The 24,613-nt window shown below is 38.5% G+C and overlaps 1 protein-coding gene across 3 annotated transcripts; it reads right to left on the reverse strand.

Annotated features, from left to right (window-relative positions):
• Positions 1-1,503: 1,503 nt before the first annotated feature.
• LOC141758593 (actin-binding LIM protein 1-like) lies at positions 1,504-22,965 on the reverse strand. Of its 3 annotated transcripts, XM_074620166.1 has the most exons (21): positions 22,208-22,960; positions 15,890-16,033; positions 13,247-13,430; positions 13,039-13,148; positions 12,298-12,424; positions 12,049-12,142; positions 11,294-11,381; positions 11,125-11,183; positions 10,475-10,531; positions 9,812-9,889; positions 8,879-9,049; positions 7,750-7,779; positions 7,433-7,562; positions 7,179-7,268; positions 5,489-5,536; positions 5,097-5,161; positions 4,409-4,454; positions 4,281-4,288; positions 3,928-4,002; positions 3,530-3,610; positions 1,504-2,598 (listed from the first exon to the last, which is right to left on the reverse strand). In XM_074620166.1, the coding sequence occupies exons 1-21, from the start codon at positions 22,521-22,523 to the stop codon at positions 2,485-2,487; spliced, it is 2,115 nt and encodes a 704-aa protein (XP_074476267.1). In that variant the 5' UTR covers positions 22,524-22,960; the 3' UTR covers positions 1,504-2,484. The 3 variants fall into 3 exon arrangements, 1 of the variants encoding a protein (XP_074476267.1); XR_012591903.1 differs by lacking the exons at positions 1,504-2,598; positions 7,179-7,268 and having other exon boundaries at positions 3,928-4,288; positions 22,208-22,965; XR_012591902.1 differs by lacking the exons at positions 1,504-2,598; positions 10,475-10,531 and having other exon boundaries at positions 3,928-4,288; positions 22,208-22,958.
• Positions 22,966-24,613: the final 1,648 nt, after the last annotated feature.

Raw genomic sequence — 24,613 nt, forward strand, 5'->3', positions numbered from 1 at the left:
GCCTTCTCAAGTCACACTAAAAAACATAATTACTATGATTATTTCATAACAATAGGTGGCATCTTATTACATTATTAAGATTATGGAAATGTTGCAAGATGTTATCAATAGTCATAGAAGACTTGGGTGAGTGTGGAAACACTGATGTACTTTGGTTGTCTCTTGCTCGTGTTCTTCAATAAAGCAGTTTATCTTAAGCTGGGCCTTTTGTCTCTTGATTCTGACAGGTAGACAGGAAAGTTGGGCAGTAATTAGAATTTCAGCTACTTCATGGTAAAGATGATATTGTATTCATTACTGATTCTGACTGATATTTGCATGCTAAAGAAATGTATACTGTACAGAGAGAGTCTCTACAGAGTATAGCAAACCAGATCAAGAATGTCTGTCGTCATGGGCAGATTCATTGACGTTTATTTTTTTTTATTTTCCAAGTTGATGTAAGATTCTCTTGGGGGATGCACCAAAAAACTGAAATTATGCGGAAAAATATGGCCTCAAAACAGACACCTAACCAAACATACACAACTTCAGTCATTCTGTCAATAATTCTTTGTAAATTGATTATTTATTATCTGGTATGATTATACCTGGTCTTAGTATTTAACCTTCATGTTGTCCTCGAGTCAAATTTGACCCATTTTCAAACTTCATCATATCACAAATATGTGTTTCTTTCATCTGATTGCCCCAAAATAACATGGATGAAAGTAATTCATAATTTCTGGGGGTGGGGGGGGTTCATACTCAAAAAAGGAGGTATAATTTCATGTAAATGAAGTTTATTGACAATAAATTACAGAAAAAAGTGTGGTAATGAGTTAAAGTATAAGGTTAGCTAAAAAGGTGTCATTATGTGCTGCCATTGAAAATGTTTTATACATAATAATATTTATAATATTCTGACTAAATTTTGACATATACCCACCTGTGATAATCCATCAATATTCTGTTCCACTGATACTAATTATAGTCAAAATAATGACAATTTTCAGCTTTTTTTTACTCAAAATAAAGTGTAATTTCATGGAAATAATGTCTATTAACCATAAATTCCCCCCCAAAAAGTGTAAAACTTGTGGTAATGAGTTGGAACGGGGTTGGCTAAAAAGGTGTAACACAGAATTAGGTGGTAATTTATAGTTTATGCTTTATAAACCGTCAAACCAGACCACAAGTTGCACGGCCGACGGGAAGACAATAGGAGGGTTAACTATTGTCTTTTATTACCTTTTATTATTTTAAAGAACTACTGGTTTTAGTATCAGAAACTATTGTCTTTCAATACTTTTTATTATTTTAAAGAACTACTGTCTCACACTCAACATGTGAATTTAAGCATGTTCATGCATGAGTGTATGTATGATGCATGTTTTATGTGTGTATGTACATTGTGACTTTGGTATGTTGTGTGATGCAGTGGCCTAGAGCTCAAGACAAATTTCCCTGTGGGACAATAAAGTATATCTTATCTTATCTTAATAAAGAGACAGTAATTAACTCAACTTGTACAAAGTGCAAGATTTTATTTTGGGAGTTTGAGGTGGTGTGCTGCGACAGCAGTGTCAAGGTGACATATACAGTGATAAGTAAGGGGAAAACATAAAAACAAGTGTGAAATCATCTTAATTATTCCTTTAACAGTTAATTAAGCACATCGTGAGATGAAATAGTGACATAAAAATCTTTTTCTTTTCAGTTTTGTGTTTAAACGTTTGTAAAACCAGGAGACAACCAAGTGAGAATCAACCAAATAACAAAAATATAATATAAGTAACAACGACAACATTGACGGACCATCATACGACCATACATCAGGTATCGTGATCTATTATCCCGAAAGGGTAATAATAATGACCTTTTAATATAGAACAAGCTAACTTTACCGTAGCTTCACAACCATTTTAGACATGAATGTCTCTGACTTTAAACCCCATGAATACCCTAACCCCTCTCAATAATTCATTCATTTTCAGAAGGCAAGCAGAACAATTTTCTCATGCATTAAACCAAATGTGCCTAACCGTATCCATCTTGTAGTTGCCATTTGCAGAACATGAATTGTTGGTTTGAAACAGTCTGGTCTCTGACATCAAAGATGAACATGTTACGCTCTCTATACTTTTCACTTTTGAGCCCAAAAATGTCACATTACCTTTTGCATTTATGATGAGTGGAAATAAATTGTAAACAGCTGAATCGTCCAATATGAACATAATCTCTGGGGAGATGGTGCTAATAATAATGGCTATCTATAAGGGAATCCAAGACTATAGCGAGTTGAGTTCTCATGTTCATATCTGCTTTGAGGTATTTTACATTTAAACATTATTAATTACAATAGCCTACAGAAACTAACTGGGAAAAACAATATGGTGTCCAAAAAAATGTGTGTGAAATGCAAAGAAATACACATAAGGTGCCATCAGAACTTGACTTGTACTGCATTTTAACAATGAGTCAAAACGTGCATTTAGGCAGCATTTAGAAGAGATTTGCCCTCCTCTTCATGTCATTACGTTTCCACAGTGGAAGTATGTCAAACTCTTGAATATCCATGCCAAAGATCTCGTAGAATGAATCCCGGGATAGGTGACGCTGAAAAGGAAAGCAGGAAAGAATTAAAAAATAAAGTGACTGCGGAAAATCTCCACAGATAATCTGTTTGGTGCATTTCTTATTCTAAAATAAAACTCACGCTGTAGGTTTGACTGAAACTAAATATGTCCTCGTCTTGTTTTTAAGTAAAACCTTTCAGCAGATAATGCCACTAGTAAGGAATTTATCAACCAAGTAAGTTTTAGTCATGGTAAGTGTAGTATTTTAAGGACTAGCATTTATTCTATAAATAACATTTAAAGAGGACCTATTATGCTTTTTCCCTTTCCTTTATTGTGTTATATAGTTTTTTTGTGAGTTTAAAAGGTCTGCAAAGTTACAAAGCCCAAAGTCAACGCAAAAGGGAGTTACACATAAACGCTGCTCCTGAACTACCTGGAACGGCTTGACTGAAGTCCCGCCTTTTTCTCCCGTAACGTGGTGATGTCACCAAGTAACACATTTGCATAATACCTGCCTAGCGGATAGTTTCGCACGCCCTCAAACAAAGCTAGCTAGAACCAAGCTGGAGCGGAGTCCGAAGAGTTTGGTTAGGTTGACCAATACCAACAGAGAGGACCAGCTGACCAATCAGAGCAGACTGGGCTTTTTTTGCGGAGGGGGGCAGGAGCGTTTCAGAGGTTTTCAGGGTGAAAAAAGATACTGTATGAAAAATAAAGCGCTTTTTGAACATTAAAGCATGTAAACATGTTCTAGTAGAAACCCAAAATACACGTTTGCACCTGAAAATGAGCATAATAGGTCCTCTTTAAAAGACATTTTGCACTTGAACTCTTGTCCTTTTGGCAAATTTCAGTGTGCAGTGAAGGTGTTGCGTTTTATTCAACAAATGGCAATTACAGACAAAAATAATGCAAAGCAGTCTGTTCAGCCGTGTAAATAATAATGCTTTTCTCACACGTTACTGTACCTCGAGTCGTGTCCTGTCAACATCATTGGGAAGCCTCCCGCGTCCTCTACTACTAACTGCGAGCAGTTGATACGGGTAGACCTGGACAAAACAACGACTGGTTGAGAATGATTATCGCACATGCTACACCTAAACACAAACTTTTGTACAAATATGCTATGAGATATTCAGATACGAGATGGAGTTAGATCATCACGTACCATGCAAATATGCATCTTGTATAACCACTGCACAGTTGTCATGCATAGTATAGTAGTCTATAGTACCCGTGCCTAAGAGTATTTTCACATTTTGCTATTATAAAGAGAGGATGATTTGCATGTATTATTGTAACATGACATGTCTTTGCAGTGAAAACTGTCCTCTACAGTACACATGAATATACAAACAATACTTGCTTTTGGATCAAACAAATTAGGCATAGACACTCCTCTGTCCATTCGTGTTAATGGATGTTGACCGTCATGGAAGAGCTACAGAATGAAGCAAACACATGCAATGGGAAAATAACATGGCAGGATTCAAAGCCACTTCAAAGCCAAATTACTGCAAGTATATTTTGAAAATGTGCGGTTAAAGAGTCAGTTATGTAATGTGTGCAACATATATATTAAAGAAGAGATCTGCAAGCTGTATCTACCACTTTGAATTGAAACTGCATTTGAATGTAAACTTCCTAAAACATGCTCATGCAGACAGTGAGGCGAGGCCAGCGAGTGATTCAAGATCACATAAAGTTCTTCTCACATACCTTGAAGTCTGAAAGGAAAGGGAAAAGATAAAGAACAAGCAACACTAATTAATTTCTAAAGAATTATCCATCACATTGAAGTGATAAACAACATCCATGAAAGACAATAAAGATGTCTGCATACCTACCTCTGAATCTGTCAGTGCTGTAATGGGAGAAATCAGCTGACCGTGGCTTAATGAGAAGAAGAGGAAGGAAAACATTAATTCTATTCATTGAGTGCTGTAAGTTGTTCAACCTCATATAGTTTCTTTAGTGTTATTCTAGAGCTATCCTATAAAAAACATAAAGCAATAAAAAGCGTGTGACTCTTTTGTAGTGTGTCATGAGTTGTGTCATAATCTACTTCAAAAAGATGTATATTTGCTGTAAATTCAGCTGACTGAATCAAAATAATGTCACTTAAAGGTGCAGTGTGTATCTGGCGGCATCTAGCGATGAGGTTGCACATTGCAACCAACTTAAACTTCTCCCGTGCGCCAAGCGTGTAGGAGAACTATGGTGTCCGATGCAAAAACGTGAATGGCTTTATCTAGAGCCAGTGTTTGGTTTGTCCCTTCTGGGCTACTGTAGAAACATGGCGGGCGTCTACATGAAGAGGACTCGCTCCGTATGTAGATATAAACGGCTCATTCTAAGGTAACGAAAACACAATGATTTGTATTTTCAGGTGATTATACATTAAAGAAAACATACTTATCAATATTAAATTCCATTTCTGTGAATAGATCCCCCTAAATGTTACACACTGTTCCTTTAATAGCCTTACTCAACAATGCTAGAGAGGGAATTAGCTATCAGTGATTTTGCTCTTACCGGATTGAGGCCATTGCGACCATATGCAGGCAAAGACGATGTTTGGGATGTGGGGGAATTTGGATCTGTGTGAAAGTGAAACAGCAGACGGATTAGCTTATCATGAGGCGACTTACTGTACAGTCGGACGCAGTTCTTTGCCCAAATTAGATCAGACGTACTTTACTTAGCCTTTTGCTAATTGTTCTGTAAAACCGACTTCTCAGTACTGCTCTATTTTTAGATTTACGACAAAATTGCATAAGTAAGCATAGTTCAGTGAGAATGAATCAATGTAAATCAATACAAACACACAACTGAGATAACAGTCAGTAGAATATTTAACTGCTTCAAGCAGCGTTAAAATGAACTTTATAAAAGGTTGCTTGAAAGATGAAAAGGTCATATCGTACCTTGCGGTTTATAAATTGGAGGCCTCCTGTACATGTTGAAGCCTTCGTCTGCCGATAGAAAAGAATGCAGCGTCATCAGCAGAACTAAAATAATGTATTGTTAGTAATAACCTACTGTAGTGTTTTAAAGAGGACCTATTATGCTTATTTTCAGGTGCATACTTGGCCCACTCTGTTGTGATTGGTCAACCGAACCAAACTCTCAAGACCCCACTCCAGCTACGCTTTAACTAGCTTTGTTTGACGGCGTGCCAAACTAGCTGCTAGGCAGGTATTATGCAATTGTGTTATTTGGTGACATCACCACGTTACGGAAGAAAAGGCGGGACTTCAAGCAAGGAGTTTCAGGCAGTTTAGGAGCAGTGTTTCTGTGAGGAAGAGTAACTCCCTTTGACGTGGACTTTGGGCTTTGTAACTTTGCAGACCTTTTACATGCACAAATATTACTCTATAACACACTAAAGGAAAGGGAAAAAGCACAAAAGCATAATAGGTCCTCTTCAAAATATAATTCATTTGGAGTAACTTAATACCCTGTTTTTACTTGAACTGTTGCACTTTACATTCAAAACATGCATTCAAATTGGATTATTTTCTTTTTGGTTATTTTCCCTGAAAAAAGACTGGGTTCGTCACGTGTACAATAATTGTAGTGAACCTCGCATCACTTATCAAAAATCAAACAGGCAAGCACTGAAAAAAGGTGATGCCACAGTGAGAGCACACCACATTTACATTTGCAAAAGAAAAGCAAGTGTAGTAAACGTTTCAGAAATACAATTTGATTTTGTGTAATTGCAGAGTTTCTGAAATGCTCATCGAGACCATTTTAAGAATCTTAAATTGACTGAATATAAAGACTTTGACTAAATAAAGTAACGCACCGCTCGCTATACAGAAATCCGGGCTGTGTGGGTTGTTAGTGGGTTGTGAGAGATTTTCACTTCCCACCAAAAACACATGCCAGTGATTATCTGGTCAGAGCTTGTCACACACACATGATAAAACAGGCTTCAGAAGAAACACAGCACTGCTATAAATAGGCACGGCTGTAGAGGAATGTGTGAGTGAAGTTGGGATCAGGCACAGGATATATTTACTTATTTAATCAATCAAACCAGTTTTATAAATACCATACTTTGATGTAGATTTACACAAGAGATTTTTTTTTTTCAGTGGGAGAATTATGGAGCGGTGGGTGAGAGGAAAGAAAAAGTGTGGTCATGTAAAATATGCAAAATGGGAATAGAAAGGAGAAGATCAATGGGTTATCTGAAGGAAGCAGCTTACTGGTACATGGTGTGTGTTTTCTGTTTGGGGAACAAACTGCTGTGCTGTCTTCTACAGTACGATATGATATGAAAAGAGTCTGTGTGGGCGACTGACAGCCTCTGAACTTTGACCACTAGATGGCTCAGTGTTTCTAACTATAAAGTGAGTCACATCTCTGTACCATCTAAATGACAACTCTGACCCTTAAACCAGTTTGTTTTTAGTGATGTGGGTGTTGAAATTCTTATTTTACCATTGCACTCACCACAGTCCCTAGTAGTGTAGAACATAAAACGGTGGGTTTGCTATTAAATATTAACGTTTGTTAGGAAATATAAAAGGTAACAGCAGGTAAGGCAATACCAGAAGAGGGGGGGAGGGATGCAGAAAAGGGATGCAAAAGAGCAGGGGTTCTTACCTTTGGCGTGAGGGAGAAAGTGGTGACATAAAGGGGAAGTGGGGCATGTGTCTTTGTTGTCAGAGAATAAAGAGGGAGAAAGCATCAATCCTGTTTGTTATTCCACGAAAGAAGTGGGAGGAGGAGTTGCGGAGGTAGAGGAGATAAGGGAAGGTGGTAAAACAGAGAAGCAGAGGTGAGCAGAGGGAGGTTCATATCTTTACAAAGGTGATAAGACGATTGAGATCGTTTTGACTTTTGTGTGTTTTTCTCACCTGGCCGGTGGAAGTGTTGCGGCGATCTGGACAGATTTGGAGTGTAGCTGTGACGAGTGTACTTTGTGTGAACTCCAAAAGATCCGTGGCTCGTAGATTTTGGTATGCACTTTCTGTCATCAAAACCCTCCTTGAAAGAAGAATGACACAAAACCTTTGTTGAATGCACAACAAATCAAACATGATTTGTGTCTATGAGTAATGTGATTTTAATTGGGATCTGGCACATACTGTATGTTACATGTTGTAAGTATAGTGTGTAGTAAGTAGTAAGTGCTCTACCTAAACTAAGTAAAGTTAATAAAACTAATATTTACCTCTGTGGATTCAGATACGTTTCCTGGGGACTATAAATCAAAACGACAGGAGAAGAAATATAAATGTATGAACCAGAAAGAAACACAACATACACCATAGACACTTCACGTGAAAACTTTCTATCTCCAAACTTGTCTGATATGGATAAAGAAAAACAACTTTATCCTAACCACTATGCATCATGTAAAATGTTTTATAAGAGGAAGACGTACAATAGTCTCAACTCTGTCATCCTTCAGCTGAATTTGAAAAATCATTAAACCTGGAGTTATGACGTTTTCACATGAAGACAGGCGTGTGAAAAGGATTTTATTATAAAGGAACTTTCAGCCAATTATTCTAAGCAGCCTGGCACAGATCATTAATGAATGCTCGATGACAGTAAATAGCAACTAACCACTTTTGGTTTATAACAATTGACTCAATATTAAGTATGCAAACATTCAATGATTAAATTGTAAATTTCTCTGCTTAAGACAATTGGCCAAATTCTTAAAAACATAAGTAGAGAGTAAGTATCCTGTATACCTGCCTAGATCTTGACTTAGATATTTAAAGGGACAGTGTGTAGGATTTGGTGGCATCTAGTGGTGAGGTTGAAGATATCAACCAACTGAATACCCCTCCGCTCACTCCTCCCTTTCCAAGTGTGTTAGAGAACTACGGTGGCCTTCAGGTAACGTAAAAACGCGAAAAGCTCTCTCTAGAGCCAGAGTTTGGTTTGTCCGTTCTGGGCTACTGTAGACCTGCTCCCTATGTCGATATGAAGGGCTCATTCTAAGCTAACAAAAAAAAAGGATTCTTAGTTTGAGGTGATTATACACTAATGAAAACATAGTTATGAATATTATATTCCATTTCTGCCAATAGGTCCGCCTAAATCCTACATACTGGTCCTTTAAAGTGTTTTATTAATGAAGAAGCTGCTCCAAAACACACTTAAAGACACATCTGACCATTTTTTCAAAATAAATGTCTTTGCATTTTGGGCCAAACACAATCTTCAGTCAAATATCAGAAGAACAAGACACTTGGTTTGACTCATAAATCAAACCAAGGAAAAAAACACCTAAACAATGATACACAAACATGTCGCCGGATAGAACTCGGAGCGTTGAATGCAGTTACCTCTGCAGGGCTTTGCCTGTCCTGTCTGTTGCCTTTGTTGTCCAAAGTAGAGGAGTTGTCGTTCACACACTTATAAGATATCATATCAGGATGCTCTATATCGTATATAGCCTTGACTCTGGGAATCGCCGCTAAGTCTCGGTAATCAATGATCTCGTTATCTACTTTTGCCTGGGACCAGGACAGGGAGGAGAGGGGAGAGGAGGGACAAAGAGGAGGGAAGGAGCAGACAGTACGGGTTACGTCACGTCGAAAGGTCAAAGGTCACTTATTACATGACTTCAGGGAGGACGAATTAAACTTTAATCCCACAACACCAGAATGGTCTGACTTTGGCACATAAAGTGGACAGATTAACATTATAATCTGTGTCTTTTTCACTATATAAATTATTTCTTTCAAGTATGAAAAGGTAAATAGTTTTTTGGCTCATATTTTGAGGTGTTTTGATGGGGGTAAAGCTTACTCCACACAATAAACCAACAGTCTATTGATCATAACAGACTGGATGGAGGAAACAAAAGGACACCGAAAGCACCAAGTTGTTTTTTATAATCAAATTCAATCTGAATTGCCAATGAATTCAAATTGATTAAGCAAATAAATCTAAATTCCTGTTCAATGTGTGGTTGATTTGAGAAAATGTATCATTCAGCCACACACACAAGATAAAATCTAATTCCGATCAGTCAAGGTAAAGTTGAAAATATATACGTTTACAGGAAAATGTATTTAAGATTCTTTAATGTTTTTTCCACATTGGCTATTTTCCTAAAATGTTTGTCTTCATTTACAAAAAGAAAGATCTCGCTCGAGAGACACTTTGTCCATGCGACTCCCCTGCACAAATAAAGGATAAACGAAATTTAAAACAAGCCACGGTGAATTGTGCACCATGGAAGGTGTTGAGCAGACGTCGTCACCAGAACTTACACAGATGGTTCGACTGGGACTCCCCGGAGTGCATGAGCCCGGCCTGGAGCAGGAGCTCTCAGATGATGATCTAGTGGGCTAAAGAAAAAAAAAATACAGCTGTTAGTTTGACTAATATGATGGTGAGAAACGTCCAGATGTTGGTAGACAGCTTCCATTGTTTTCTTTCAATGCTTCATCACTACACACACACAATTTGGTCCTCACATCTGGTCCCTGCCAATCATGTGGGTAAAAGCAAGCACTATGGGAATCAAAAAGCAGTAGTGTACAGTATGTGTTCCATATTTGTACCTAGCAATGATATCAGTCAGACTTTGTGTATATTACTGTAAAATGTACGGGCACTAGTGGATGACAGAACACAACCAAGCATGCATCCTGGTCAACAATACTGTACAGGTGCTCTACAAAATGAAAAGCTCCTCTTAATCATTCTCTGATGCAAATATCAAACTTCTAAGACAGAATCTTATTCTATGTAGCAAAAGTGTTTTCTTTTTGCCTCTGTGAATTAGCACATGAGATCTAATTGGCCAGCCTGGTGAGCAAAGTGTTGCATATGAAGCAAGCGAGTGCGGTTAATCTCAAAACATGAGATTACAGCCTGCTCACTCTAGAAAGCCATCAATGGAAAACAGCACGCCCGCTCACAATATTAACCTTCAGTTTATGTCGGGGATAAAAGAAATCAAGAGTTGGTGTTTTTGGTCTGCTGACCTGGGAAGGAAGATATATTTTTACACAGATATCACACTTGCATTCTCCTTGTAACAGCAATTACACCAGCTAGATATAAAAGGGATAGTTCGGGTGTTTTTGAAGTGGGGTTGTATGAGGTACTTATCCATAGTCAGTGTATTACCTACAGTAGATGACGGTCGACACGCCCACAGTTTGGAGAAGCAGACAGGAGTTACCGCACAGAACCAAAGCAATGTACTGCTGTGGACGGGGCCGACAGCAGAACGTATTTTAGCCACCTAAAAGAAAGGCTCACCTAAAGAAATCTATATCAGTTAGGCCCCGCCCACAGCAGTACATTGCTTTGCTTCCGTGCAGTAACTCCTGTCTGTTTCTCCAAACTGGGGGCGTAACGACCGTCATCTACTGTAGGTAATACACTGACTATGGATAAGTATACAACCTCACTTCAAAACACCCAAACTATCCTTTTAACAAGGTATTTTGAGAAGTTATATATATCATATTGTGTCATGTCATGCCTTGATAGAAATCTAAGTTTGCATACTGCCTCTAACACATTGAATTGCATGTCACACAAGTTGAGTGTTAAGTTAAGGAGGTCTTACCATGTAACTGTCCTCAGCTCTGCTGTTGTCTCTGCAGTCCGGGTGCCAAACTGTTGATCCTGTGAAGGCAGCGACATTATTATGGCATGTCAAAAGAATAGCAAAGTTTACACAGTGAACATTTCATTTTCAATGTATGTATTCATCCAAGCTTAAATCTCACACTAACCTTGCAGATACATGTCTTCACCTTCTGTGAACATTTTGTCACATCGGCTGCATCTTGCACAGCTGGGGTGATAATGTTTCTCCCCTGCCTACAACAGATGAGAGAGGCAAAAGCATCAGAGTTAGGCCTTATTACCAGGAACAAAAGTGAACATTTAATACTACTAACTACTAACTCTCAACCTTTTTGGATGTGGGGGACCTGCTTCGAAAGATCTCCTCAAATCATGTTTTAAGACATAAAAAGAATAATCTGCTAATAATTTCAATAATAATTTCGGTCTGATACGGGTTTTCCACATTTTTTTCCCACAATGAAAACTCCAGAATCTATGAATATGCTAATGTATGGGACATGAGATGTCTCCTATGGCACTGAATGGTCCATCCTTAGTGTATGTGCAGTGACGTTTTTATATTACGCTTGTAAACTGCAGGGATTTAAAAACTTTCCCTGTTTTTAGCAGATGAATGTGTAAACAAACTCTGCATGGGGAAGCTCAAACATCCAAGTGAAGTTAGAATAAGAATTTTTTTTTACTGGAGAGGAACAACAAACACATTCAGTCATGATAAGTTGTCGAAATCTAAAATAAAATAATTAGATTTACGTTTTTGCACCAGAACCAGTGACCGTCAAGTCATATTATTATCAATTTTGAGGGGAAAAAAGTACTTTTAAGAAAAGGCATGTTACAAAATCTATTTAAATTACAAGTCAGGCAAATACAGATACAATCTTCACTGATTTCTCACCTCTAGGACTTTTCCAGTTATAAACTTCTGACATGCTTCACATTGTATCCCAAACTGAATCTGGTAGTCCCTCTCACAATAGGGAACGCCGTCCCTGAAAGATTAGACATTAAAACACATATTCATTTCTGTGTATTAGTTGTGATGCAGGGTGCTAACATCATTTCTAATTCTAACCTTTTCTTGTTAGGAAAAATACACTCAATTGAGGGGAGGTAGAGAAAGAAAGAATTATGAATTTGTATTTACTTGGTGATATATTCTCCGCTCAGCACTTTCCGGCAGGCTTTACACTTGAAGCAGCCAAGGTGCCACTGGCCGCCCAGTGCTACCAGAGCCTGGCCGTTCTTGATGTCTCGACCGCAGCCAGAGCAGTCTGGGAACACACACACACACACACACACATATACATATTCATTAAGAGTTACCATTGGACATCTGAATAGGCTCTATATTCACATTTTTTAATTCATATTACACTAAATGTGTTGGGCCCAGTTGCTCTGGTGATAGATCAATTCCAGTACCTCCGTTCTTCTTACTTATTTCTGGATATACATGTATAAACTGATTTGAGTTGCTGTATTCCTGTGGATTCTTTTTTTAAATCAGCCCCTTTCTGTACAGTCTTAAAGAGAGACTCTTAATCCAGAGGCTTTGTGAGTCTGGATCCTCTATTGATCCCTGTCCTATCTATAGTTGTCAGGTGGATAAGGTCACGTTGAGATGGAAAGTTGAGTTCTGCTGTATCTCTTAGTCCGAACTGAGTCATTGAGCTGGCAGGATCCCAGGAGGATAACTGGATTTTAAAGGTAATGTCAACTCAGTGTTGTGACCACAGCTGCACAATGTTCAAAGCATAATCCACTGTCTGATTATGTCTGCATGGGATCAAAGTCTTGGGTCTATTTTTAAAGCTTCGTTAATTCATATTTTTGATGTGAACACTGGGTTAGATGTCCAGAGTAAATCATACAAGAGTACACTTACTGCTGGAACGGCGGATATCTTTGGGAGTAGGAGACACGGGTCGGATACAGCGCTGACAGAGGCAGTTCTTTCCACTGAAGGTGACCCGATCCCCAGCAGGAAAGGGCTGTCTGAGAGAGAGAGGGGAAGAGACAGAGGTATACCACACAATTCTTTGAAAAAAATATATATTCTGCCTCCAAACTCCCAATTCTTTTTTCACAATTACTTGCAAACGGCGCACACAAAGCAGGCCGGGTGGTAGGTCTTCCCCAAGACTGTGACCACCTCCCCCTCCACAAACTCCCCACAGTTGTTGCAGACTGTGCCGTGAAGCCTCTGGAAGTCCAGCGGGCAGAGGTAGTCGCCGTTCTTCATGAAGAAGCCACTCTGAGCCAGGTCACATCCGCACACTATAGTGCACACAGACACACAGGGTGAGACAGATGACAACAGAAAACATTAAAGCTGCAATAATCTATTTTTTTAAAATTATCTTTAGATCAATGGACTGAAGTGTAATGTGTTGCTGGTCACTCATCAACAGCTCTGATAGACCCACTGTACGCTGTGACTGACTATAGCTAGTGAGCTAATACAGCTAGACTAGACTACATCATGTTTGGTTAAACTTGTTTGTCATAACTTTATAGGGTGGCAAAATGTGTGTTTTCAGCTCGTTCCTGGCCATGTAACCAAAGATCTCAATTAAAGGAACAGTGTGTAACATTTCAGGGGATCTATTAGCAGAAATGGAATATAATATTCATAACTATGTTTTCATTAGTGTATAATCACCTGAAACTAAGAATTGTTGTGTTTTCGTAAGCTTAGGATGAACCCTTCATATCTACATAGGGAGCGGGTCCTTTTCCTGGAGTCCACCATGTTGCTCCGCCATGTTTCTACAGTAGCCCATAACGGACAAACCAAACACCGGCTCTAGAGAGAGTTTTTACATTACCTGACTTGTGAAACTGTGGTAACGTGAGCCGTGGAGTGCAAAACCGTGGTACCGCCAGCCGCCGCCTGACTTCCATTGCCCCTAAAGTAGTGTTATTATGGTAAAGATGGCCTCTGAGCAAGGCAGACGGCGTTACCACAGTTTTGCACTCGGCGGCTCACGTTACCGCGGTCTCGGAAAAGGAGGAGTGAGCGGAGGGGTACTTAGTTGGTTGCAATCTGCAACCACACCACTTGATGCTGCCAAATCCTACACACTGTACCTTTAAATCACCTTTACGAAACAAACACACGGCAATTTACTCAAATGTGCTCACTTAAATACTTCCATTCTGCACTTAACGAGGTAAGACACTGCTGTTTTCCTGCCTCATTCAATAGCCCTGCTCTCCATTCTTATGTTACCTTATATTTGTGATGACTGACCATTTGACCCTATAATAGCCAGAACTCATCTTTTGTCTTTATGTGTATTGGTTTGTTTACGTTGCCTTTTGACTGACATTTCATTTTTTGTGTTCTTTTATTATTTTGTAAAGAGCTTTGGGACAAGGTATTTTTAACTTCATCTGTTATGTATAAATTAAATTTGTATTTGTTTTGTCTTTTGGTCAATAACTATGAACTTACAGTTTAAATTGTCACCTTTTATTATCAGTAGTAAGTTAACAGCAACTACGTAATCCATCAAAGACATGAGATAAATGCTATTTGGGCTGTCTGACTTCACGGTGCTGCCAGGGTTTCTGAAGTGTTTATGTGACGGACACGTTACTGACAGGGAGGCAGTGTTTTCTCCAAGCTTGTTCGGAGTCATTTGATACCGCGGCACAAGCCGTTTCCGACACTGTCCCTCTGAACCAGCCAAGGACATGAGATTTATGTTGCTCTATTCCTGTCCTGCTGTGCCTCACTCACAACGTATGTGTGTTATGTTTTTTAAAAAGTAGTAAATTACATACATAATAACTAATGATGAATCTTTGTCTTCTGATGTTCGTAAATGCATAAAGTGACTGTCTCAGATACTGTGACAATTGTTATTCTCCTTCTTTCTGTAACATCAAGTTTAATTTACTTTGATAAAACATTTATGGATCACTAAAACAAATAAGACTGATTTTAATTCACATTCATAGTGAAACCTTTTGAGGTAAATTCTGATTCAGAGAATCCAGGTCTTCCCACTGTTAAAGCACTGCAGGCTTCTCTGCTCTGAGAGTCTCTTTGTCTCCTCTGCGTTTTAAACACCGTCACAATGCGATGAAAGGGCAACAATGCGAGAAGCTTGTCAGTTTCCATTAGTTGGGGACAATAGTGCGATGAGGAAATATGTTTTCCACGAAGCAAAGTAATTCCGGTGAATGACTGTCGAGACACAACAGCCCATTGATGCAGAATATTTTGTAATAAATTGAATTTGATGGCACCAGCAGACCGACTAATGAATGACCAGCAAATTCTGCTCAATTTAAAACTAACCTACTGAAAATAATGTGTTTTAATGCAACCTAAAGGGTCAAATGTTACTTGCGTTACTGCTTGTATGGAAATTGTTTTAACTGGAAATCACAAAATTACATAATTTAAAATCAAAACCCCACCACAGTACTCTAGTCTTAGTGAGCAGTGCCAGTAAACAAATGCATTATTAAGCCTCCGATGCCATTATTTCAAGAAGTGATTTGGGGCAAAAGTCAGGAATTGAGTCAGAACATGTGTTCAAGGCAGCCACCAATTCATCTCCACTGCACATTAAGTTCATTGGATTGCTCTCAAGTTTACCAATTGTCCAAATTTAGACACCTACAAGGAGTCTACCATTGAGCTTACCTCATTACATAAAATTCTGAATGAGGTGTGATTTGCAGGATAGACCAAAAGTGCGTTTATTGATGGTAATACTCACCCTTGCAGGTAAAGCACTTTATGTGGAAGTGGCTGGCCTGGACTCGCAGCACCTCTCCCTTGCATGGGCCCCCACACCTAAAGCACTGGATGACCCGCCTCTCTCCCGGAGAACACGGGTGGGAGCCATCGTGATTATACATCACTACAGGAGAGAGAGGAATAAATGAAGCAGGTAAGTCTTGTTTTCCTGTCAGCAGGTCATAAAATGTAATTCTACAGTGCCTGAAAATGCCAAGTCTTGGTCTTTACTATCTTCTTGCCTCTGTTTATTAGGCTTTAATCAAGTAGGCCTAACAGTCACGTAACCCCCTTGTAATTGTCTGCAAGTCATTTCTACACTCTTATGTTTGCATACAGAAAGTACTGTCAGCTTATACTGTATATCTGCTAGTTTTAAAGGTCCCATGTTGTAGAAAGTGAGATTTCCATGTCTTTTTTTTATTATAAAGAAGGTATAGGTGCTATATAAATTCTGTGAAAATATCAAAACGATCAATCCACAGAGAAATGCACACAGCCGTATTCTGAAATTGTGCTAAACGAGCCGTCAGGACTTCAGTAAGGTTGTGATGTCACAACTGTACAGTAGCGACAGCGCGGTCGTGTCTAGAAGGTAACTCACAAGTTGCCAAACTCTCGCGAGATGGTTGAGGTTAGGCATTGAGCGGTTAAGATCAGAATAGGTCATCTGGCACCACGTTTTCACAACTTGTGGGTTACCTTCTAAACACGACCTGACAGCACAAAGGCAGAATGCTGACCAATCAGAGCAGACTGGGCTTTTTTGGGAGTGGGGGGAAAAAAGAGACAGGTGCAAACAGAGGGTGAATACAGGTATATTCAGACAGACAGTATCAGAAAAATGAAGTGTTTTGTTGAACATTAAAGCATGTAAACATGTTCTAGTAGAAAACCAGAAATACAAGTAGGCTTATGAACCTGAAAATGAGCATGACATGTCCCCTTTAATGTTTTATCATGCCAGGAGAGTTGGAAAGCTCTGGTCGATTTAGCAAAGAGGTCTGTTACAAGTGTGTTGGCATGCTAACACTTTATGAATAAACAAAATACAGCTTAGGCTGATTAGAATGACATTAGTTTTGCCGGTATTTGGTCACAAATTCATTTTCCAATACTTCCAAAAGATCCTTTTCTGCCTGAGCAGTTCATTACAACACAATAGTCCCTCAGCATTGTCCTGTCAGTGCTTACATAAGTGAACGTGATGTACAGACACGCTTTGCTTCGGCACAGAAACACACAAAGTCACGATCTGCCTCACAGAGACAGACAAGAGCTCAAGAAGAAGCCGTTATTTCTCACATTATTTCTCATAAAAACACCAGTAAGAGTATTCTGCATGAGCGTTGCGGCTTGTGCGCCTGTCTCATACTGTAGCGAGAACCTCATTCCTTTCTCCTCCTGTCTCTTTCGTGTTTATATGGCAGCAGAAGCAGCGGATGCCTGCCTGTACAATCTAATCACGGCCCAGTTGAGAGGTCTTGAATGTGATTAGCAGAGGAGAGAGGGGGAAAGAATGTGGCACGGTGAGAGCGCTGTGTGGACACTCAGCATACAAATAGATAAACAGACACATGAGCTTCACCTTCTCTGTTTTTCATATACAGTTCCGTCACACAGAGAAGTCATAACAAATTCACGTATTAACCAGTATTAACTCAGTTAACCTCAGCTGCACTTAAATGTACGAGTTGTGTCTTAACTTATTTGACCCAAACAGAAAGATTTCCTCACACTCACAGCTGGAAAAGGGAGTTTTTTTCTAAACTGTTCCCAACTCAGCCTTGTGAATACTAAGAAAATTGAGTCAAGCACCATCGGTATGTGGCCGCAAATCTGCCCCCCACAACAGGAGAGATTTGTCACTATGGCAACAAGCATGAAGTAACGAACTAGATTAAGAGACCAAAAGGTTAATATAAAGCTCACTGTGACTGATTGTACAGTTGTGCAATGCTGCTGTGATGGTTATTAACTTCCAGTATAGGCCAGCTGCTGTAATACAGACTATTGGTGATGAAAGACTAGTAATCATTACTTAACATCCTGGATCAGTCTAATAAATAAATAAATAAATATACATGCAAACAGCTACAACTTTAGCTTTAGAGCAGGCTTCTGATTTTTGCAAGCAACACATTTTACTGTAACTTTTCATAAAAGCAAAAAAAGCACTTTGGGTCATACAGAAAGGATTTGATTAGTCATCCTTTACACATTTTTTTGTTACGATTTTAGATTATTCCTGCCAACAGAAGAGCAGTAGGAGGACGATGTGTGATAGCAATTGCATAAAATCTGATCTCAAAAAACCTTGTGAAAAATAGGTGTTATTTCTGCCAAATCCGAGTGGGAATATAACCATGGCACTCCAACAATGACTGAAAACTGAGCCAAACTGGCCTTTGTCCTAGATCGCCTGAGATATTTGTTAATGACAGAGCTGTGATGCCAACACAACGACATCACACAAACTCTCCCACTGTTTAGAAATGTTTGAACATTTTGTTTTGCTGTAAATTGACTGATGGAGAAAGACAGGCTATACTACATAGTATTGTGTGTGTATACAGTAACACAATATAACCTACAGTATGTGTGTGGTATTATCCAGTATATATAATGTATACCCTTTGTGGTGAAACTCATGTGTGGAGTCAGCAGATGGAAATATTTCAAGAGTCCAGCATGTCTTCCGCTCTTTCTTGGTCTCTCGCAGAATGTGAAGCTGATATGGTGTCAAGTATTAGCAAATGGTAGATTTAGAAAGACGGCAAATGGAGAGAAACCTGAGACGGGCAGCTAATCACACAACACAACCCGCTATCTCCAACCTGCGTCTGTGTGTGTGATCAAGGAGTGAGGGAGTATCTATTTCAAGTGTTCAGATTATTTTCTGTAGATGTTTAAATATACCTCATTCTAATTTTATTTAAAGCACAAAGTAATTAAATGTTAGCTATGCTTAATATACAATAGGACTATAATTTTAGCCATACAATGAGGTCATATAATTACTTTTTGAATGATATTAGTGTGTGTTATATGGACTACAAGCTGTATTTGGTTATGTATTTGTGTTAAAAATCGTCTTTAAAGGTTTCAGCGGCCTTGAATTTTGGGGGGGTACAAAGATTTTTAGTGAAAATACATAATTACGATACGATACGATACGATACGATACGATACGATACGATACGATACGATACGATACGATACGATACGATACCAGTGACGATACGGTACCATATCAGTGAACATGTCAGGCTCTTTTTCCAACACTAAAAATGAACCTGCGACACGTATCCCATCTAGAAAGCATGTGACTTGATTTTAGATATTTTGGAATAGCACCTACGGTGACTAAGGCTTGTGTACATGCTTTGATTCAGAATCACTATGTAAAAAATGCTAAATTACTGAGATGTATAAACTACTTCCATTCAGCATACGTGGATCGACTTCAGGAGTTTCTTGAGGACAGCAGACTACAGTATCAGGAGGCTATCGTTATTATCTCAACAGCCACTAGTTTAGTAAACTTTACTCTGACAGAGTAAAGAGTCACTACAACAGTTTAGGCACAGTATAATATCTGTCTGTTCCTTGTGGCTGCAAAATAAAATAATCTGAATAATTCAGAAGTATTGCTGAAATCACATGCTGGTCTTAACCCACCACGATGCTCTACCATCTGCTGTAACAGCTATGCTTGCACTTTTCCCTACTTGGCAACCACTGTTTTATCTCTAAATGCAGTTTGTAGATTTGGGAAACGTTTCAGAATCATTACTGTTTGGTAATCTTAACAAGTCAAACATTTAAAAAGTAGAGTGTAAATCCATGTCAGAATTCAAAAAAACAGAGCTTTCACACAGACAAATATCAGCCAAGCCTTACCAGATTACTAACAGCATGCAGTTTGAACAAGATAAGACAATGTATAACACAACAATATTATAAAAGTTAACACATAGAGCAGCCAAGACAAAGTCATAAGCCATATTTGTTTTGACCTTTAAAATAATCAAATGCCATCTCAAGATTACAAGCACAAACACAATAGACAATAATAAAGTCAGCATAATAATGTGTGACATTGACAATTTTCTTGAACAGAAATGTCATCATGGATGACGCTCCGAGACTTTTTGACTAGACAAAAAATGTTATACTCACTATCAAGTTGAAAACAAATCATAAGTATGTAAAGACAAACATAACACACAAGCAGACACACACCTTTTCTTTCTCATCCTCTAACACACACACACACACACGCTATACCTTTCTCTTTCATGACAGCTGGTTTCTGCTGGTCTGTGGGAGCTGTGGCTTACTGCAGAGTGAGGAGAGGAACTAACTGGACTGCTGGTTCAAGGGAAAGGGGGTGGTCCAAAACACAGAGGGCACGCAGGAGTGTGTGTGTGTGTGTGTGTGTGTGTGTGTGTGTGTGTGTGTGTGTGTGTGTGTGTGTGTGTGTGTGTGAGTGTTCTCAAAGAGGACAGTAGGAGTGGCATTATACTGTTGTGCTTCTGAACAAGAGTGATGTAATCCCAGATATCTAATGCTGACATAGTTATGTATTATTTTGATATAATTTAGTTTTTTTAGGTATATTAATAGGGGTGTAAGAAAATATTGATACGTTGGAGTATCGCAATATTATGTTTTGTGATACTGCATTAATTCTCAAAAACAATATAGATATCTGATTAATAGTTTCCATGCAAAGATTCGTGGCAGACTGACTCAGATTGCTCAAGAAATAGTGCTATGATGTTGGATGTTAGAGGGACTGTGATAAATGCTGATCCCGTTGTTCTGAAGGCATAAAAAATGTAAACTTTTAAACTCAGATTTTATGAATATGGCGCTGTGTTCTTTATTCTTTTCCTAAAATTTGATTTGAACAAATCACAACATATTGCCTTAGTTACAGTATCGCAATATATTGAATCGTAACCCCTGTATCGTGATACGTATCGTGTCGCCAGGTTCTTGCCAATACACGGCCCTGTAAATCCCAATAACTTGTCAAGCTTTTAAACTCCTTCAGATATGGCGATGAGATGACATTTACTTATAATAACCAGCTCATTGATGACACATTTAAAATTAATGGCTACAGATTCTCTGTTCCTTTGCAGAAAATTGCAGTAATATTTGTGTATCTGTGATGTGACTGTTGCTCATACAGGTGATTCGGTGATTACATTACCTGCTGTTGATATTTCTAGCTTTCAAATATTGCTCTCTTGCATTTTGTGACTCCTCTTCTTTTGGAACTAACAAACTGATTAAACAAGTTGTCTCCTAATAGACACAGGCTTCTTTCGTCCGCATAGTCTGAAGTCTTTTAACCTGATAAATGAGGCACAATATTGTATAATAAGTTCTATGATAAGTTTGTGTAGAGGCAGCAGTCAAATGAGACAATGTCAAAGGGCTGAGAGCATACTGTAGTCTGACAGACCAAAAACCTTCCATATTTAATGAAATGAAGAACTGTGGTGATGAATAGCAAAGCCAGTTGACTAGAAGACATAATATTATGTGTGTGCAACATTATGGTTTGTTTAATAGCTTCATTTCTCGTTATTGAATAAAAATAAAGCAGACTGTACATTATTAAATATAGGGCTGTGTATTGGCAAGAATCTGGCGATACGATACGTATCATGATACAGGGGTAACGATTCAATATTTCACGATATATTGTGATACTGTAAGCAATGCGGTATATTGCGATTTATAAAAAAAAAAAATTTGGAAAACAGTATAAAAAAATGTACCACCATATGCATAAAATCGGAGTAAAAAACATTGACTTTTTATGCAGTGGGATCTAGATTTGCATTTATCACAAAATCAATATAGTATCACAAAACATAATATCGCGATACGCAATATTTTCTTACACCCCTAATTAAATGCTGCATAATTATTTGTTTTAATTCGAAAATATCGAGTATCAGGATACCGTGTTTTGTGATACTGTATCGCGATACTCGATAGTTTCTTACACCCCTAATTAAATGCTGCATAAGAATAATTAAATATTGAGTATCGCGATACAGTATCACAAAACATAGTACTCATAGATACTCAATATTTTCTTACACCCCTAGTTAAATCAAATGATTATGCAGCATTTTCCCTGTTGGAAATTAATGTTATTTGGTACATATATAAAACATTTCATGGCTAAATTATAGACTGTAATGACAAGTAATTAATATAACAACTTATCACCCGTGGCAACCACATAAGGTAGTAAACAATAATCCATTACCTGACAACTCTGCAGGTATACTGGCCAGCTTCTCACACAGGATGTAGTCGTTGGGGTCGAGAAAAGGCAGCTGCTCCATCATGGACTGTTTGGGAATAAGGTAGAGAACCTCGGCAAGTTCACCATCCTCAATAATCGACATGCGCCTGACAGAGTTCTTCCTCTTGACCCGGTCCAACACCACCATTTCGTTGCTGTGGCTGGAGCCACAGAGCTTGCCCAGGCTGCTGAGGTTGAGAAGGCCCGACATGTTCGCGTCGTCGAGGCTGTCGGCCGCACAGTTCAAGCTGCAGATTGACACCAAGTGAGAAACCATGAAAGCAAATCTCAAGATGTCAAAGCCCTCTGTTGAATGTCAGGTATTAAGTTGCTCTCTAAGACTTCGTGACTGACTCAGCGCGTGTGTGTGTGTGTGTGTGTGTGTGTGTGTGTTGTCAATCAGGCTGTCAAAGACTTACTCCAAACACACTCCCCTTAAGAAGATTAAGAAAGGTATATTTTTAGGGTTTATCTTCATGGTAAACAGAGGGTCTGAGCTCTCAAGGAAGTCTCTCCATCAGGTTAACCTTTTCGCCTCCATTTCAGGGACTTTAACTCGTCATCACATGAGTTGCATCATTCTAGTAATCTAGTGATTGGGGCACTCGTTTAAGAAGATTATGAGCTGTATTGTATCGTCCAGCTAGAATCATATGATTTAAATCTTCATGTCTGTCTGATCTTTGGCTGGATTATAACCGAATAAAAGGACACATAATTAAATTTCCGGAACCTTTCATAACCCTCCCACTGCAAATACATGTGATTTGATTGCACATGTGATCAGTAATCTAGTGTGTCTTTTGAACGCTTAGCTTGAGAGCAGGGAGTTCTCCACCTTTATCCTGGCACAGAGTCCGGGACAGGAGGTTTTGGCACCCTGAACCTAAAGTATTTCAGGACTGCAGTGTTATTCAAGGGCAGACAGGTCTGTCAAGAACCCTTTAGGCACTCTCTAATCTGCATTTAATCAAATTTCAACAACAAAAACTACTCCGATGTTACAGTTTGTTGATTATTATGTAAAAATGGGCTGAAGTTGATGGAAAGCACAAGCTAACAGCTAACATTTTTCTTTAAAAACACTCAAATACAGCAAATAGGGCTGTCACGATATTAGATTTTGACGACTGAAATGAATTCCAGAAAACGGTATTATCGCGATACCTATTGAATATTTAGGGGAAAAAACAATGATGCAATCAGTCAAATTCTTCGTTAAATTAAACGTTTCGTCTCTTTTTTGGCAAATGAAAAATATGAGTGTAGGGAGGTGGAGAGAGTCTGTAACCATAACTATACAGTATGTATATATATATAATTAAGAGGCACTGGATTATTTACACAATATTATCACGTGTATTATTAACATTTTATCAATATTACATTTTTTAAATATCATAGTTATCATTAATTATCAATTAAAGTTATCAAACCTGTCCTTCCAACTTTCTTGCACTAATGAAAGTACACATTTTCACCTGTAGGAAGTGTGAAATGAAATTTAAGATAGACTCACCAACATTGTGCCGGTCTGTATCATCTTGGAGGATGAGTATGTTCTTCTGCAATTTACTTACTAGCAGCTGATGTATTTATTTTCAGATATAAAGATATAGCAATTAATGGTAAAATTACTAAAACAGCAATATAAATGGGCACAAATGATCCAGCAAGGAATATGGAAATGAGGAAAGTTTACCTAAAACATGTTTCTTCCTTGTGGTGCTGCCTGTAGCTATTCTTGGAGTTTGTTGACAATATGATGGATGTGATATGAAGCACTCTTATCACTACTAGCTCCCCCGAAATACCCACCCTGACTTACAAAACAGTTATGATAAATAATAAACTATTAGTAAGAATTCAAGTAACTAAAATAGGAGGTTGAATATGGGACCTGGAGTAAACACAATCTTTACAATACCATGCTTAGTACATGAACTGTTTATCCATTGCAAGCAAATGTGTAAAGATCTCCACCTAGTGGCTGTGATGGGCTACAAGTGTTGTATTGAGTATTTAGAAGGAAATTACAAGATTACATAGGGAAATATTTTGCTCTTTAGCTGCTCCACTATGCTCACCAGCAAATCGATAACTGTGTCCGTCTGTCGTTTGGTGCTGAGCAGGTAGTGTAGAGTGGATTTTTATAATTTTCTCACTGAAAACAACACTATCTGAGCAGTGAGAGTGAACCAAAACAGTACATTTGCAGGCCGGAAAGCTAAACAGTGAGCTGAAGCTCATTATAAAGCTACGTAAAGCCGAGGGGAGATGCAGATTGTACCAAGAAAACGTGTAGGTATCAAGCTTTTTTGTTTGTTTTTGTTTTTTTGTGTACATGTAGCACAGATTGCACTGTCA

The sequence above is a fragment of the Sebastes fasciatus genome, chromosome 20 (genome assembly GCF_043250625.1).
Source record: "Sebastes fasciatus isolate fSebFas1 chromosome 20, fSebFas1.pri, whole genome shotgun sequence".
NCBI lineage: Eukaryota > Metazoa > Chordata > Actinopteri > Perciformes > Sebastidae > Sebastes > Sebastes fasciatus.

What these genes read in the sequence shown, in the direction of transcription:
- LOC141758593 (XM_074620166.1), bottom strand. Translation starts at nt 22,523, where the DNA reads ATGGTTTCTCACTTGGTGTCAATCTGCAGCTTGAACTGTGCGGCCGAC. An exon ending in GTCCCAGTCGAACCATCTGT is followed by an intron (nt 9,050 to 9,811) that starts GTAAGTTCTGGT and finishes TCCTGGTCCCAG; the next exon opens with GCAAAAGTAGATAACGAGAT. An exon ending in GCAACACTTCCACCGGCCAG is followed by an intron (nt 7,269 to 7,432) that starts GTGAGAAAAACA and finishes AATAACAAACAG; the next exon opens with GATTGATGCTTTCTCCCTCT.